Source organism: Balaenoptera physalus (assembly GCF_965194825.1).
Source record: "Balaenoptera physalus genome assembly, chromosome: 5".
Classification (NCBI taxonomy): Eukaryota; Metazoa; Chordata; class Mammalia; order Artiodactyla; family Balaenopteridae; genus Balaenoptera; species Balaenoptera physalus.
The window spans coordinates 97914354-97933944 of NC_138884.1; the positions used below are offsets into that span (position 1 = coordinate 97914354).

The 19591-nt window shown below is 36.5% G+C and overlaps 1 protein-coding gene across 5 annotated transcripts in view; it reads right to left on the reverse strand.

The window, feature by feature from the left end:
• RBPJ (recombination signal binding protein for immunoglobulin kappa J region) overlaps positions 1–19591 on the reverse strand; it is a 120036-nt gene that overhangs the window by 43915 nt on the left and 56530 nt on the right. For 4 of the 5 annotated variants that reach the window (XM_082464565.1, XM_082464566.1, XM_082464569.1 and 1 more), the window contains exon 2: positions 671–709. The exons of the other annotated variant lie outside the window; for it this stretch is intronic. In XM_082464565.1, the coding sequence (XP_082320691.1) occupies positions 671–709 (39 nt within the window). The remainder of the gene's footprint in view (positions 1–670; positions 710–19591) is intronic. 5 annotated transcript variants of the gene reach the window in all.

Here is a 19591-nt window from a genome sequence, read left to right on the forward strand (position 1 = left end):
GAACAATGATAGAGTATGATGCCAGACTTTAAAAAGAAAAAAGACAGGTATATGTTTATACACGCATACGATTTTCTTGAAAGATACTAACGACACAGGGTAGCATTAACTCTAGGACTGTAACTGTGGAACTGAATGTCTTATTTTTATTTTACAATCACTGATTGTTAGAAATTTTTAAAATCATTTTCAAGACTAACACTTTTAAATTTAACATGTGTAATTAAAATGCATACTGTAAAAAATTACATAATTAGAATATAATATTTATAGTCTCATTAAAAATGGATAATATATTTTGTTTTAAAATTCTTTTCTAAAAGCATTTAAGTATCTTTCAAGTTCCAGTTGTGATCAACAAATTGTGACTGGCTAATGAAGCTAGATATAGGAAACTATCTTTACATTGTAGCCCTTGTTATATTAACTATATAATACTCAATATTAATTCTTGACAGGTTTCATTTTTCCCTTTGAACTGTATCCTCTTACCCTGTTTTTTGAAGGGAGAAAAAGGGGAGATGTGGGGAAGGGAGGATGGAAATACGCTTATGATCTAGATACCATTATGTGAATAACTTCTTGTAAAGAACACCTAATATCGTTTCCAAAATGACAGGATCTAACACTTTTATGAAATGTTTGGGTGAAAGACTAATATAATGCTTACCTAGTAAGTCGTTTAGGTGGAGGCCGCTCACCAAATTTTCTAGAGAAAAAATAAGAAAAAAAAATTAAATAGGCTGTAGGACACGCTCCACAGTAAGCTTTTTAGGCACCATGAAATCTCCTTTATGACTTATACTTCAACCCTACTAAAGTCTGGTGTAAAAAGAAATCCTCTAGTAAACACCTATACCCAGTTATAACAAAATACATTCTTTAAAACCATTCCTAAACAAAACAACACACCCTAACTAGGCCTGACACATCCACTCTGAGCATGTACCATGCTGATTAGATGAGGATGACAGGTACCTTCCAGAGACACCTTGCTAAAAAACATCTAACCAAAGACCCCCCTGCCCCAGTCTCACATAATCTGGAGCACTCAGAAAAATCCTCACAGCCCAAGAGGTGGTGTAGAGCTCACAAGTGTTTACCATGTGCCAGGCACTATGTTATACATTTTTTTACCCTTTTTAATCATTATAAAATAATTCTGGAAGGTACATATTGGCCCATTTTAAAGATGTAGAAAGCAAGTTGCCCAATGTCACATAGTAAATTAAGTGACAGAGTTAAGATTTAAACCTAGATGTTGACTACTTAATTAGTTTATAGCATATGGCCCTTCAAAAATAAATATGCTAAATGTACTAGCACAGAAGCATTTCAGTTGTTTGGGAGAGGGCAAAGAGAAAAGCATGAGCAAGGATAAGCACAATTTAGGTTGGAATTAGAAATACATACACCATGCAGGTTAAGAGAAAGACTCAGAGTGAGATTAGCTGAATTCAAATCTATGATTTGGTATTGGGTTGGCCAAAAAGTACCCTTGTTTTTCAAGTAGAAATAAAAGACACATTTTTCATTTTCACCAAGAACTTTACTGAACATATTCACCGTTTTGTTCTACTACCTTCTGCCATTTTTCAGGCAACTTCGTAATTCCGTCTTCCCAAAACTTTTTATCTTTTCGAGCAAAGAACTGTTCCAGGTCCTTTTACAGGCTTCCAGGGAATTGAAATTTTTTCGGTTAAGAGAATTTTGTAAAGACCAAAATAAATGGAAAACCAAAGGTGCAATGTCTGGTGAATACACGAATGAATCAGAACTTCCCAGCCAATCTGTAACAGTTTTTGCCTGGTCATCAGAGAAACGTGCAGCCTTGCGTTATCCTGGTGGAAGATTATGCGTTTTCCATTGACTAATTCTGGACGCTTTTTGTCCAGTGTTGCTATCAGTTGGTCTAATTGGGAGCAGTACTTGTTGGAATTAATCGTTTGGTTTTCCGGAAGGAGCTCATAACAGAGGACTCTCTTCCAATCCCACCATTACACGACATCACCTTCTTTGGATGAAGACCGGCCTTTGGTGTGGTTGGTGGTGGTTCATTTCGCTTGCCCCATGATCCCTTCTGTTCCACATTATTGTACAGTATCCACTTTTCATCGCCTGTCATAATTTGTTTTAAAAGCGGAACGTTTTCACTACATTTCAGTAGAGAATCGCATGCGGAAATACAGTCAAGAAGGTTTTTATCGCGTTATGTGGGACCCAAACATGAAAGCGATTAACATAACCAAGCTGGTACAAACGATTTTCAGGGCTTGATTCAGATATTTTGAGTATGTCTGCTGTCTCCCGCGTGGTATAACATTGATTGTTCTCAGTTAATGTCTCGATTTGATCGCTATCAACTTCAACTGGTCTACCCAACCGTGGAACATCGTCAAGCGAGGAATCTCCAGCACAAAACTACACAAACCACTTTTGACGTGTTCGATCTGTCACAGCACCTTCTCCATACACTGCCCAAATCTTTTTTTGCATTTCAGTTGCATTTTTGCCTTTCTTGAAATAATAAAGCATGATATGCTGAAACTGTTGTTTTTCTTCCATCTTCAATATTAAAATGGCTAAACAAAAATTCACCAATTTTGATAAGTCTTTTTTTAAATGCATGCTGATATGACAGCTGTCACATACAATCTAACAAAATTGTCTCAAATGAAGTTTCAGACAACTAAGTGCTACTAGAGCCATCTTACGGAAAAAACTGAGCGAACCTTTTGGCCAACCCAATATTTACTTCCTGTGCAGCCCTGAAATTATTTGACTCTCTACACCTCAGTTTCCTTCATCTGTAAAAAGGACACAGTGGTTGTACTGACCTCAAGGAGTTGCTAAAGGGATTAAATGTGCTAATTAACATATAGAAGACATATAGAACAATGTCTGGAATGCAGTAAATGACCAATAAATGTTAGTAATTATTACTGTTTTTTAGTTATAAATGGTTAAGCCAAAATAACTAAAGATATTAAGTGTGATATTAATAAAGATAAATAAGTATAAGAGGAAGAAACTAATCCTTATGTGATGACCTCCTATATTTCCTCTGAAATAAGAAATGAGGTCTTCTGAAAGACATGGAGGCACACAGCACTTGAAGAAAAATGATCAATAGAATTTTGTTTTCTTTTTAAAGAAAGACTGCAGTTATAAATAGTTTAAGTAACTTGTTCATAATCACAGTTATAGGTTTGTGAAGCCTAATTTGACTTAAGATTTCTCTACTATATTTGTGGTATTTTACATAATTATTAACTTTGATGATAAAAGTCTTAGAATCTCATGTACTTCCTTTTGTTGATTAATTTAATGCTATATGACATTGTTTATGAACTCCATTTATAAACAATGGGCATCTGTGACTTTGAATATTTTGGTATTTTAGTTAACTCTAAAATATTGAAAAGTGACTTTAATTGAAATAGCACTAAAAATGAGCAAATAATCCAAGTTTTTGTCAGAAGAATTAATAACAAGTAATTCTCATTGATTTTATCCTATAGGATATTCAATTTTAAACACAATGATTTAGTAGTAATATCAGCAAGGCTGCTGAAGACCGTAGGTTTTAAAACACTGAACTATTGGCTAATCTATGATGTGAACCCCAATTATGGAGTTAAAGGCAAAACTCTACTCCTGAATCTTTTTCCACAGGAAAGACTTTTTTTGAACCTTTGAGATTGATTAAATGTACCACTGCAGCATATGATTAAAATAAAACTGCCTCACTAGAATATTTTACAAAAACCAGGAAGTTTAAGACAATCTTTAAATTACTTCTCCACATATGTATTTAAGAGCAGTTATACTTTATAAAGAGAAGCAAAGTGAGGTGTGGCCAGAATCTAGCTAAGGGCTTAAAATGGTGAAAATTTTAGAGAGAGACACAGTTAACAAATGAAATAAAACTTTTCAGTGAGAATCACGATGCCACTAACCCTTCGAACTAGCTAATAACTCCAACCATCAAGCATCCTTTGGGATCTAACACAGAATTTAACATAAGTTTATTACATGGCTAGTAAGAGATCCACTGCACTCAAAATTCAAATGCAAATTTTGTTTCTTGGTGCTCTGAAATGCTTACAAAATTAGATTAACAACTGAATGTTGATTAAAATACGTGTCTACATTCTTTTTTGGAGCTACCCATTAGATGAAGTCAACAGTCATATAGCATGCTTGTGCAATATCACTCCTGCCCCAATAGAAAACATGAGCAAGAGAACTCAGCAATTTGCCTGCTGAGCCTGAACAGCATTTCAAAATGATGCAGTGTTCTATCTAGGTGCTATCCTAAGGCTAGAAAGCTTATAAATGTTAATAAGTTTCAACTGGTTCTTCAGTATATAATAAAGCATCTCCAATTGTGTGCAATCTCAATCCTCTCTTTAATGCATATAGCATCACATTCCTATCTATCCCATTAAAAACTAATCGTTACTGCAAATATCATATGATATCGCTTCTATGTGGAATCTAAAATAAAAGGGTACAAATGAACTTATTTACAAAACAGAAGTAGAGTCACAGATGTAGAAAACAAACTTATGGTTACCAGGGGATAAAGGGGGAGGGATAAATTGGGAGATTGGGATTGACATATACACACTACTATATATATATAAAATAGATAACTAATAAGAATCTGCTGTATAGCACAAGGAACTCTACTCAATACTCTGTAATGGCCTACATGGGAAAAGAATCTTAAAAACAAAACAAAACAAAAAAAGAGCGGATATATGTATATGTATAACCAATTCACTCTGCTGTACACCTGAAACTAACACAACACTGTAAATCAACTATATGCCAATAAAAAATAAAAAAAAGAAAACCTAATGGTTACTGTATCTATTAGAATGGGGGAAGGATAAGAAAATGAGGTTTCTGAGAAAATTCATAAAAGTGTTTAGTAGGTTCACAATGCATAATTCTGAAGCTCACAATTGAACTAAATTCTAATTATTCAATAAAATTCATAGGTCTACGTATTTAAAACTGTTGTTATACCAAGATACTATATGCATCCCATACTTATCAAGATCCATTTTCCTCTACTAATCTGATGTATCGATAGAATATACAAAATTTCAGGAATTATCTACTATAGAAAGAAGGCCCATCTTTAAACATGAATGACTCAAGAAAATTCACGATGTAGTATTTACATGAATTATGCAATCAAAATAACCAGTTTTCAGCAGAAATGACAAGTCAGCTAACAATTACTCAGAGACTGATTATGATTTAAAGATTAAGTTCTATCCCTCCCTTTTGCAGTAGGGAATGGTGAGACAGGCTGGTACAAATTTTTTATCTTTACTTGTAATCTATTTTTTTGAAAATTTATTTATTTATCTTTGGCTGTGTTGGGTCTTCGTTGCTGCGCTCGGGCTTTCTCTAGTTGCGGCGAGCAGGGGCTACTCTTCGTTGTGGTGCGCGGGCTTCTCATTGCGGTGGCTTCTCTTGTTGCGAAGCACAGGTTCTAGGTGCACGGGCTTCAGTAGTTGTGACTCGCGGGCTCTAGAGCACAGGCTCAGTAGTTGTGGTGCACCGGCTTAGTTGCTCCGCGGTACACAGGATCTTCCCGGGCCAGGGCTTGAACCCGTGTCCGCTGCATTGGCAGGCAGATTCTTAACCACTGAGCCACCAGGGAAGTCCCTTGTAATCTATATTTAAAACAAGATCTCTATTGACGTGTTGACAACTGAAAACCAGAAATAAATTGGATCAACCAAGTTCAGACCACTCTTCCGTAAGACACTTCTCATAACAGGTGCACGGTATATTTAACAATGCAAAAACAAAAAAATCTAAAGCCTTAAGTACCCTAGGGTACACCTTTGATTTTATGAAGTACTGACTTAATTCCTCATTGTAACAAAGAATCACTGTTGGGCTTCCCTGGTGGCGCAGTGGTTGAGAATCTGCCTGCCAATGCAGGGGACACGGGTTCGAGCCCTGGTCTGGGAAGATCCCACATGCCGCGGAGCAACTAGGCCGGTGAGCCACAACTACTGAGCCTGCGCGTCTGGAGCCTGTGCTTCGCAACAAGAGAGGCCGCGATAGTGAGAGGCCAGCGCACCGCGATGAAGAGTGGCCCCCACTTGCCACAACTAGAGAAAGCCCTCGCACAGAAACAAAGACCCAACACAGCCATAAATAAATAAATAAATAAATAAATAAATAAATAAATAAATAAATAAATAAATAAATAAATAAATAAATAAATAAAACCAAAAAAAAACAACAACAAAAAAAGAATCACTGTTATCCAATTTATCTTTTTGATATTATAGGTTGTCAATATCTCATTTGCATGAGTAGGTTTCTCAAATTTTTTGCACACTATATAAAGCATACTTTTGATTAAATGTGATAATCAACCCTGTTATATATTTAAAAGAAAAAAGTTGTAATTCTGGACTTTTTTTAAGTATCAAGCAAAGGTTAGCTTATATAAAGGTGATTACACCCTTTTCTTCTTCTATTATGTATGCTTTTCCCTCAGATTGGGATTGGTGAACAAAACACAAAAACCTGTGTGCTAGACTTCCCTGGTGGCACAGTGGTTAGGAATCTGCCTGCCAATGCAGGGGACATGGGTTCCAGTCCTGGTCCGGGAAGATCCCACATGCCGCAGAGCAACTAAGCCCGTGTGCCACAACTACTGAGCCTATGCTCTAGAGCCCGCGAGCCCCAACTACTGAGCCCACGTGCCACAACTACTGAAGCCCGTGTGCCTAGAGCCCGTGCTCCGCAACAAGAGAAGCCACTGCAATGAGAAGCCCGCATACCACAACAAAGAGTAGCCCCCGCTCACCACAACTAGAGAAAGCCCGTGCGCAGCAACAAAGACCCAACGCAGCCAAACATAAATTTGAAAAAAAACAAAAAAACAGAAAATCTATGAGCCATCATTACTTAGTCATGCTCATATAATACTATGGCTCAAGAAAACTTACATTGTCCAAAGTATCTATGTTGTAAGTATAATTTTAGGCTAGCAAACTCATTTTACTTTAACTTCACTAGCTTTCCCTTTCTAAGATAACAATGATCTTTTATTCAAAATAGAGCGAGCTAGGGAAAATATTATTATAGCTAAATCTATTTTCATATACCTGGCAGTGTGAGGATTTTTTAAATTTTGCCATCAATCACTAAACATAGCACTTCCTACCTATAAATAGTATTGAGGTTCCCAGATATCCTCCAATCCATTAGAATTTTCAAATAAGTAAAAAACCTGCATACACTTTACACACTTCTTTCACTTCTTTTTTGCTCATGGTGGAGATGTAATATTGTTTTCCCCACAACAGATACATTTCCTTCTATGTTAACCAATCTGTTAAGGAAGTATATGACCCCAAATGTATTGAGGACAAACATGATAATATCAAAACTTCACCGTCTTAACACCTTTTCTAGCTAACAGATGATTCACACGAGAAAAACCAAGTCAAAAAGCAAAAGGCGGGTGTGGAAGGATAAGAAAAAACTTTTTTGAATATAGAACAACTTAGTAATTACACTGCTAGACTACTGTCTAGTAACGATATTAGAACTTCCGAGTTTAAAAACATAGAACTAGATGGAAAAGCAAGCTCAAGTCGTGTGGGAAACTATTCTGCCCTTGGGTGTAGAACTAAAAGTAATTTCCTCTATTTTTCTGTATTTCACAAATTTTTTGCTTCATGCAGAAACGAGATTACAATGAATTAACTCAAGAAACACTGGTGTGGTATTTGCAGGAAAAACGCAGAAAAGAAAGCATGAACAATTCAAACTCATAATTAAGCCAAACTTTGCACCAAATCTGCTGTAAACAGTATACAGTTCAAAAAAGTACTAGAATTCTTGAAACATGATTCAAGATACTGAAATTAAACAACATCTGATGGGAAAATTAGGAAACCTGATTCATACACTCAAGAATCCATACCTGATCATTCCACCAGGCTAAAGAAACAAATAGGTGATATACACTATCACCATAGTCTATGCTAAAATATAATATGAAAACAAAGCAAGTGGTACTAGGAAGCTGTTTAGTAATTTACTCACAAAAATAGAAGAGGCTAATTAGAAAGGACTACACATAACATACCGTCTTTGTCTCTAGATTCATTCACTCACCTAGTATGTACCAAATATAGGTACTTGGTATACATCAGTGAACAAGAGACACAAAATCCATGTCCTTATGGAACTTACATGCTACTAAGACAAATGGACAATGGCATATGTTCAAAAATATTATCTATATAGTTTATAAAAACAAAAATGTAAGAAACAAATATTATACTCATTGAATATGATTTAAAAGATTAATATTTGACTAATCTAAAAAATATATTTAAAGTAAATATGTAACATTTTTACTTCTAAAAGCTTATTCATTCTATACCTATGGCAGAAAACAGCCTACGTATTAAGTCACATAACTTTGAGCAAGACATGTCACCCTTTGTCTCATTTCAATTTCTAGCTTTGAAACTACTCTTACTTTAAGAACCATATTTAGTGGCAATAATGCTCAAAACCTGTCAGGGTGTAACTAGTGGTCTTGGATACTGTAACAAAGACAATCTCATGATTGTCTCTGGAACCATCACATTTATTAAGCATGTTTCTATTAGAACAAATATCCTATGGGGTAGACTTCAAAGACATGCCACGCTTGCAGTTGATCCCATCAGGTGGAGAAACACGCTCCCCTTCTTACTAGTATACTGGGTAGAATATTTGAAAAGCACTGATTCCTTAATTTTTAAAGTCCCTTTATTCTACCTTTTCTTTTTCAATTAAAACAACAACAGCAACAAACTTAACTCTGTAACAGTCTGTCAGCAGTTTGTGTAAAGAAGCAGGAAGAGTGGAAAGATACAAAGAATGAGTGACTGGGACCATCACTTCCAGCTATTCTCAGCATCTGGCTTCTTAGGTATCTCCAATATTATTATTACCAGGTTAGGGTAAAGATGTCTTTCTTAAAATCCATACCTGAGGAGGGATTTCCCCCAACTAAATCTGCAACAGCCATAAGCCTCACCACCCAGTTAGCACAACTGAGTTATGAGAACACTGGCATCCATTAACATCACATATAAAGATCTTATATGAAAAGTATATGTCTCAAAACCTATGGCTCAACAAGAGGGAGCAATGAGACACTGAGCAAACTACTCCAATTTCATGTCAAGAGACTGAATAGGACAAATTGACATCAAATGCCTCCTAACATGATGCATAAGAGCACAATATCACTTCTGTGATATCACTGACAAAAAAACACAGAACTTGAATCTAAACATGAGGAAACATAACATACGTAAATTGTGGAACCATCAACAAAATAAGTGGACTATACTTTTAAGAGCATCAAGGTTGTGAAAAACAAGCAAAAAACTGAGAAACTGGCCCAGATTAGAAGGGACTAAAGATACATGATCACTGAATACAACAAGACTATCTAGAATTTACTCTGCTATAAAAGGACATTATTTAGACAACTAACAAAATCTGCATAAAATGGTAGATTAGAAAATAGGATATCAATTTTAATTTCTGGTTTTGACAGCTGTACAGGGGTTCAATAAGAGAATGTCCTTATTTTTTAGAAACACACACTGTAGTGTTTAGGGAGAAAAGGGCATGATGCCTAATTACCTTCAAAGGGTTCAGGGAAAATAAGTATGTGTGTGTGTGTGTGTGTGTGTGTGTATATATATATATATATATATATATATATATGTGTGTGTGTGTGTGTGTGTGTGTGTGTGGGTGTGGGTGTGGGTGTGCGCGCGCACGTTTGTGTATAGATACACAGAAGGATAATGCAAATGTGGTAAAATCTTAATGACTGAAGTATCTGGCTGAACTTCTTTGTAATATTCTTGCAATTCTTCTGTAAATTGAAATTATATCAAAACAAAAAAGGCCACAATCAGAGAAGCACTAATCTCCTGATCAAGTTGCTGGTCTGACCCTAACTGCCACAGAACCTGGTGGTGACAAACCTATCAAAAAACATTCAATGGAGGCGACACATAAGACACTCTACGGCCAGCTTCCTGGCATAGCTCTTATGTTCTTACAACAATCATTTAAGAACTGTTGGGACTTCCCTGGTGGCGCAGTGGTTAAGAGTCCGCCTGCCCATACAGGGGACACGGGTTCGATCTCTGGTCTGGGAAGATCCCACATGCCGTGAAGCAACTAAGGCCATGCGCCACAACTACTGAGCCCACGTGCCAGCCACAACTACTGAAGCCCACGCGCCTAGAGCCTATGCTCTGCAACAAGAGAAGCCACCACAATGAGAAGCCCGCGCACTGCAACGAAGAGTAGCCCCCGCTCACCGCAACTAGAGAAAGCCCACGCGCAGCAACGAAGACCCAACACAGCCAAAAAGAAATAAATAAGTAAATTTATATTGAAAAAAAGAATCGTTGCTGTAGATTTAAAGTTTGATAATACCCATCGTTGACGTACAAGTAGAGAAACAGGAATTCTCACGCACTGTTGGGAGTTTAAATTTGTGCAATCTTTTTGGAAGGCATTTGGCAGTGTCTATTATAATTCAAGATGTGCATTTCTTTGAATTCCTAGCCATTTCTATACTGGAAATTTATTATATAGGTACACAACTGTGACTATGCAAAAATTTGTATACGAAGATATACAATAAAACATCATTTGTGGCTGCCCTGGTGGTGCAGTGGTTAAGAATCCGCCTGCCAATGCAGGGGACATGGGTTCGAGCCCTGGTCTGGGAAGATCCCACATGCTGCGGAGCAAATAAGCCCATGCGCCACAACTACTGAGCCTGCACTCTAGAGCCCGCGAGCCACAACTATTGAGCCCGCATGCCACAACTACTGAAGCCCGCGCTCCTAGAGCCCGTGCTCTTCAACAAGAGAAGCCACTGCAAGGAGAAGCCCCTGCACCACAACGAAGAGTAGCCCCCGCTCACCGCAACTAGAGAAAGCCTGTGCGCAGCAATGAAGACCCAAAGCAGCCAAAAATAAATAAAATACATTTATTTTTAAAAAAGCATCATTTCTATTAACAAAAAAAATTTTAAATCCATGTGTACAATTAGGAATAGATTGCTGGTTACACATAGCACCTCCCGGTCGTGGCCCCCCCCCCCACACACACACACATACAAGGAGAGAAAGAAAAGGGGGAAAAAAGCTATCCAATTAGTAGCATTAATCTTTTTCTCCCCCCACCCCCCGCCACGCCGTGTGGCATGCGGGATCTTAGTTCCCCGACCAAGGATCGAACCTGTGCCCCCTGCAGGGGAAGCAAGGAGTCCTTACTACTGGATCATCAGGGAATTCCCAGTAACATTAATTTTGAATGAGGAAATGAGATCTACATTTTCATCCCCTTTCCCCAAGTGCATATATAAAACAACACACAAATACATACACCGCCCCCATGCCCAGTATTAGTGATAATGGTGGGCAGCAGCAAAAATTCCATTTTGCTCTAGAATGTATTATACAATTTGACAGATGTTTTACTCATTACTAATTAAGTGTGGCTTAGGTAAACAGCAAAATAAAATTTCAGTCTCTAGACATCAGTTAAAGGCACTCATACACCAAGTCTAGAATACAAGTGGCTTAAAATAAAAACAGAGAAAAACATGTAGGTTAAAAATTTACCCCCATGGGGACGTATGTACATGTATAACTGATTAACTTTGTTATAAAGCAGAAACTAATACACCATTGTAAAGCTATTATACTCCAATAAAGATGTTAAAAAAAAAAAAATTTTACCCCCAAAATGGTCTCAGTAAGCAAATTTCACTAGGGGAAACATTTTAGAAAAAAAGTATGCCAGACACAAAAAATAAAGAACACACCTTTATGGAAAACATACTTCCAAAAAAGGAAAACATAATGCAACTTAAAGAATTTTAAAGAGGTTCCAATCTTAACCGTCTGTTTAATTTTTGCTAAGAACTTCTTTAGACACCTCACTTGATCTTATGCATTGCCTTTTAAGACAATGTTTAAGAGGTGAAAATGTCATCTGATGAGAGCACACACACAGTTTGTCACCAATGCAAGTCATGGGAGAGGTAGCCACATACTGTGGTAAGGTCACAGACTCAGGAGCTAGATTGTTTAAGCTCATATTCCACCTTTAAAGCAAACTAGTGGAAGTTACTTATACTCTCTGTGTCTCTTTTTTCTCAACTGAAAACACAGATGAGATATGTCCATATAGGATTCTTGCAAGAATTTAAAAAGTTCCTAAGTGTACAGCACCAAAAAGAGTTCTAGGCACTGAGTAAGCACTAGACAAAACTCCACTACTGCTTCAAGAGTGGATTACTGAATATCTGCCCTAACAAATATGGACAAAACACCACTACTGCTTCAAGAGTGGATTACTGAATATTTATCCTAACAAATATGGTAAAACTGAAATAGGCCCTTCAAAACAAATACATATTTATATTGCTTTAAAATATATATAATTAATCATACATCTCACAAAGAGATTAATATCCAGAATACATAAAGAACTATAACTCAACAATAAAACACCTGATTTACAAACAGGCAAAGGACTTGAAGAGATAAGATATGTATCTCCAAGAAGATATACAAATAGCCAATAAGCACATAAAAGAAGCTCAACATTACTAATCATTAGAGAAATGCAAATCAAAATCGTAATGATACCACTTCACACCCATCAGGATGCCTATTATCAAAAAAACAAAAAATAACAAGTGTTGGTGAGGATGTGGGAAAATTTGAACCCTTGTATGTTGCTGGTGGAAATATAAAATGGTGCAGCCACTGTGGAAAACAGTATGGCAATATCTCCAAAATTAAATGTACAATTACTACATGATCTACCAATTCCACTTCTGGGTATATACCCAAAAGAATTAAAAGCAGAACTTCAAATAGATACTTGTACACCAATGTTCAGAGCAGCATTATTCACAATAGGCAAAAGGTGGAAATAACCCAAATGCCCACTGATGGATGGATAGGTGTGGTATACACATACAATTAAATATTACTCCACCTTAAAAAAAATTCTGACATATGCTACATACAACATGGATGAACCTTGAATATATTATGCTAAATAAAATAAGACAGACACAAAAGGACAAATATCCTATGATTCCACTTATATGAGGGACCTAGAGTATTCAAATTCAGTAGAATGGTGGTTTCCAGGGACTGATGCCGGGGTGAGGGTAAGGGAGCATGGAGAGTTATTGTCTAATGGGTACAGTTTGGGAAGATGAAAAAGTTTTGGAGATGGATGGTGATGGTGGTTGTGCAATAATATGAATGTACTTAATGCAACTGAACTGTACACTTAAAAACGTTTAAAATGGTAAATTTTATGTTTTATATATGTTCTACCCCTCGAGTAGTACATTTAGTTTTGCTTAAACTATGGCTTAGTGAGGGATAATAGCTCAGCTTTGAGGGGTATCCTATGTTACCACCAGGCTAGGTGGCGGCAGCTGCCCAGTAACTTAGAAAAAACAAACAAGTGGGTGCCACAACAAACAAAAGAAAAACATGAGAAGTATATGTATATATATAAAAATGGTTCCTACTACCATCAAGGCAAAGATACAAAAGGAAAGAGAGAAATCTGTCCTAGAATCTACACTTCCCAAGGTAGGGCAGCCCAGAAAGCATGCAAACAATCCATCAAAGGACTGTTTGGGGCCGAACATCTCCCATGGAAAATGCCAAGTGATCATGGAAAGCAGCTTGTACATGAGATGAAATCACACAGTTTTTGCCATTGCACCCCCCCATTACTTCTCACCCCCACCTCAAATTATAAGCAGTGAAGATCTTTTTTCTCCACAAAACTTCTGCCAAAGATGTTAAGGTTGTCAGTTCTCTGAGGTCATTTGAAAATTCTTTGCAGGAAGAAAGAAATCTGATACTAATCAGAAGTTATTAATTTTCTCTCATCTTTTGAAATGCTCTTTCCAATCCTAGTGAGACTTTAAAAAAAAAGAAGAAAGAAAAAAAAAAAGCCAATAAAAGTAAATGGGACTTTCCCCCCCCTTATCCCCTAATCTAAAATGAAATTTAAAAAGCCATAGATTATAACTATCCATAATAGGATGTCTTCACCTGTTCTCCTTGGGTCCTATTCTTGAAAAGGTATGCAACATTTAGTGTGTAGTTCATTTATCTAGGAAGGGGTCCAGTTACCTATATGCTAACCACTGTTCAGGACAGGTGTTTGGCACTGAGAGATCAGATCCCCAAGAAGTGACCATCAATGGTTTCTGGTAGGGAAGCTTGACTATAGCAGAGAGGGCCAAAGAGATTTTTAGTGGGGAAGGATATGAGGAAGATGAATAAGTTACATTTCAGGAGGCCTCACAAAGTAAGTTCTTGCCCCCATGGAATTAACAACCTATGGAAAAATAGGTGATTTTCAGTTAAAAAAGAAAGCTACTAAGCCAATAGACTTTGCAATGTTAAAGCTGGGCTCTATATTGATTCCTAACACCCTAGAAATAAAAATTTCCAAGTAACTGTTGAGGAATCAAAGGATTAAACTTGGTAGAGAGAGACCAGAATTGTACTACTTAGCTCCCATCACAAGGAAAATATGAGTAGAAAAAAATATTTCCCTGTAAAAGTTAGGTCCAGTGGACCTCTCTCTAAATTAATTGATTCAGCCTGTGGAATGGAATAGCCTCAGAAGCAACATCATGCAATTAGGTGGTACGTGAAGGCCCAAGACTTTTCCTTAATGAAAGTACACCTGAGAATATAGTGATACTGATAAACCATTGACAACAGTTTAAAATACATGCTTGTTGACTTGAGATTATTACTGCACATGTTCAAAAGTAGTCAGAATGCTATACCCCCACAAATACATGGGTACCAAAAGACATCTACAACAATGTCCACAGCATCATCAGACATAATAACCCCAATCAGAAACTCAAATGACCACTGTCAAAGGATCAGATAAATTATAGAATAATCATACAATAGAGTGCTATTCAGTAATGAAAGTGAACAAATTATCATTACATATGCAATAATGTTGATTACTAGAAAAAGAAGTCAGGCTCAAAAAGGTACAAAAATTGTATGATTCTATTTATATGAAATTCAAAAAAAAAAAACAAAACAAAACTAAATCTACTGTGCTCACAAGAATACAGGTTACCTTTGAGAGGAAGGTACAGACACTAGGAGGAGCTATAAGAAGGGTCCCTGAAGAGCTAGTAATAGTCTGTAACTTCATCTGTGTGGTCACCCATGTATATTCACTTTTTGAAAATTTACTTTATTGTACATTTATGATTTGTGTGCTTTGCTTTTCTGTAAGTATATTACTTTAATTGATAAATACATTTCTAGATATATAAATATCTAAGTTTCTTGAATGAATGGATGGTTTTGAAAAAAAGTTCTTTCCTAGACTTTATTCCTATTGTCTTCGGATTTTATTTTAACATCAAAATTTAGAAGCCAGTGATTTCTAGTCCTTGGCTATACCATTCCAGAAGGTATGTATTTCATATCAAGAAAGGTTAGTATGAGGGTATAAGTCCTGACAAAATTGGTCTTCTTCTCTCCATCCAAACTGCAGATCAGACTTTACAATCTCCTCTCCTAATTAGTAGGCAAAAAATCAGGATCAACTATGGTCCTCTGTTGGGGCAAATCTATTCCAGAGTATGCATTTTTTTTAAAAAAAAATCACTAATTATTCAGTGTCACAGAAAAAGACTGAATGTGTACTAGGATTAGAATCTTCCTACTGTTAATTTTTAAACTGGCTTCCTATGCCTCCCTCAACTAAAACCAAGATGAAGGAGAAGGACAGAGAAAGTGGCATAATTAATTGTTTTCCTACAGTCTCACTCCTTTGTTCTTTCATTAACATTTAACACATATTAAAGTGCCTACTGTATGTTAGGCACTGTAGTAGACACTTGGAACGTACAACAGCAAATAAGAAACATGGTCCCTATGCATACAGAATACACTACAACAGCAGCATCAGGCTATGCACTGTGCATGCATATCTCACTTCACACACACACGTCAACCTTATTAAGGTAGGTGCTATTATCCTCATTACACAGATCAGCTTAGAAACTACCTTGCCCAAATTGACACAATGTTAAATTTGGTTTAAAACGTAACTAGAGAGATAGCCTCATCCACCGCAGGGCAGACAGCAGAAGCAAGAAGAACTACAATCCTGCAGCCTGTGGAACAAAAACCACATTCACAGAAAGATAGACAAGATGAAAAGGCAGAGGGCTATGTACCAGATGAAGGAACAAGATAAAACCCCAGAAAAACAACTAAATGAAGTGGAGATAGGCAACCTTCCAGAAAGAGAATTCAGAATAATGATAGTGAAGATGATCCAGGACCTCGGAAAAAGAATGGAGGCAAAGATCGAGAAGATGCAAGAAATGTTTAACAAAGACCTAGAAAAATTAAAGAACAAACAAACAGAGATGAACAACACAATAACTGAAATGAAAAATACACTACAAGGAATCAATAGCAGAATAACCGAGGCAGAAGAACGGATAAGTGACCTGGAAGGCAGAATGGTGGAATTCACTGCTGCAGAACAGAATAAAGAAAAAAGAATGAAAAGAAATGAAGACAGCCTAAGAGACCTCTGGGACATTAAACACAACAACATTCACATTACAGGGGTACTCGAAGGAGAAGAGAGAGAGAGAAAGAACCTGAGAAAATATTTGAAGAGATGATAGTTGAAAACTTCCCTAACATGGGAAGTGCAGAGAGTCCCATACAGAATAAACCCAAGGAGAAACACGCCAAGACACATAGTAATCAAATTGGCAAAAATTAAAGACAAAGAAAAATTATTGAAAGCAGCAAGGGAAAAATGACAAATAAAATACAAGGGAACTCCCGTAAGGTTAACAGCTGATTTCTCAGCAGAAAATCTACAAGCCAGAAGGGAGTGGCATGATATACCTAAAGTGATGAAAGGGAAGAACCTACAACCAAGATTACTCTACGCAGCAAAGATTTCATTCAGATTTGATGGAGAAATCAAAAGCTTTAAAGACAAGCAAAAGCTAAGAGAATTCAGCATCATCAAACCAGCTCTACAACAAATGCTAAAGGAACTTCTCTAAGTGGTAAACACAAGAGAAGAAAAGGACCTATAAAAACAAACCCAAAACAATTAAGAAAATGGTAATAGGAACATACACATTGATTAAACGTGAATGGATTAAATGCTCCAACCAAAAGACACAGGCTTGCTGAATGGATACAAAAACAAGACACATATATATGCTGTCTACAAGAGACACACTTCAGACCTAGGGACACATTCAGACTGAAAGTGAGGGGATGGAAAAATATACTCCATGCAAATGGAAATCAAAAGAAAGCTGGAGTAGCAATACTCATATCAGATAAAATAGACTTTAAAATAAAGAGTGTTACAAGAGACAAGGAAGGACACTACACAATGATCAAGGGATCAATCCAAGAAGAAGATATAACAATTATAAATATATATGCACCCAACACAGGAGCACCTCAACACATAAGGCAACTGCTAACAGCTCTAAAACAGGGAATCGACAGTAACACAATAGTGGGGGACTTTAACACCTCACTTACACCAATGGACAGATCATCCAAACAGAAAATTAATAAGGAAACACAAGCTTTAAATGCAACAATAGACCAGATAGATTTAACTGATATTTATAGGACATTCCATCCAAAAACCGCAGATTACACTTTCTTCTCAAGTGTGCATGGAACATTCTCCAGGATAGATCATGTCTTGGGTCACAAATCAAGCCTCAGTAAATTTAAGAAAACTGAAATCATATCAAGCATCTTTTCTGACCACAACGCTATGAGATTAGAAATCAATTACAGGGAAAACAATGTAAAAAGCACAAACACAAGGAGGCTAAACAATACGTTACTAAATAACCAAGAGATCACTGAAGAAATCCAAGAGGAAATCAAAAAATACCTAGAGACAAATGACAATGAAAACACGACGATCCAAAACCTATGGGATGCAGCAAAAGCAGTTCTAAGAGGGAAGCTTATAGCTATACAAGCCTACCTCAAGAAACAAGAAAAATCTCAAATAAACAATCTAACGTTACACTTAAAGGAACTAGAAAAAGAAGAACAAACAAAACCCAAAGTTAGCAGAAGAAAAGAAATCATAAAGATCAGAGCAGAAATAAATGAAATAGAAACAAAGAAAACAATAGCAAAGATCAATAAAACTAAAAACTGGTTCTTTGAGAAGATAAACAAAATTGATAAACCATTAGCCAGACTCATCAAGAAAAAGAGGGAGAGGACTCAAATCAATAAAATTAGAAATGAAAAAGGAGAAGTTACAACGGACACTGCAGAAATACAAAGCATCATAAGAGACTACTACAAACAACTATATGCCAATAAAATGGACAACCTGGAAGAAATGGACGAATTCTTAGAAAGGTATAACCTTCCAAGACTGAACCAGGAAGAAACAGAAAATATGAACAGACCAATCACAAGTAATGAAATTGAAACTGTGATTAAAAATCTTCCAACAAACAAAAGTCCAGGACCAGATGGCTTCACAGGTGAATTCTATCAAACATTTAGAGAAGAGCTAACACCCATCCTTCTCAAACTCTTCCAAACAATTGCAGAGGAAGGAAAACTCCCAAACTCATTCTATGAGGCCACCATCACCCTGATACCAAAACCGACAAAGATACTACAAAAAAAAGAAAATCACAGACCAATATCACTGATGAATATAGATGCAAAAATCCTCAACAAAATACTAGCAAACAGAATCCAACAACACATTAAAAGGATCATACACCATGATCAAGTGGGATTTATCCCAGGGATGCAAGGATTCTTCAATATACGCAAATCAATCAATGTGATACACCATATTAACAAATTGAAGAAGAAAAACCATATGATCATCTCAACAGATGCAGAAAAAGCTTTTGACAAAATTCAACACCCATTTATGATAAAAACTGTCCAGAAAGTGGGCATAGAGGGAATCTACCTCAACATAATAAAGGTCATATACGACAAACCCACAGCAAACATCATTCTCAATGGTGAAAAACTGAAAGCATTTCCTCTAAGATCAGGAACAAGACAAGGATGTCCACTCTCACCACTATTATTCAACATAGTTTTGGAAGTCCTAGCCATGGCAATCAGAGAAGAAAAAGAAATAAAAGGAATACAATTGGAAAAGGAGAAGTAAAACTGTCACTGTTTGCAGATGACATGATACTACACATACAGAATCCTAAAAATGCCACCAGAAAACTACTAGAACTAATCAATGAATTTGGTAAAGTTGCAGGATACAAAATTAATGCACAGAAATCTCTTGCATTCCTATACACTACTGATGAAAAATCTGAAAGAGAAATTAAGGAAACACTCCCATTTACCACTGCAACAAAAAGAATAAAATACCTAGGAATAAACCTACCTAGGGAGGCAAAAGA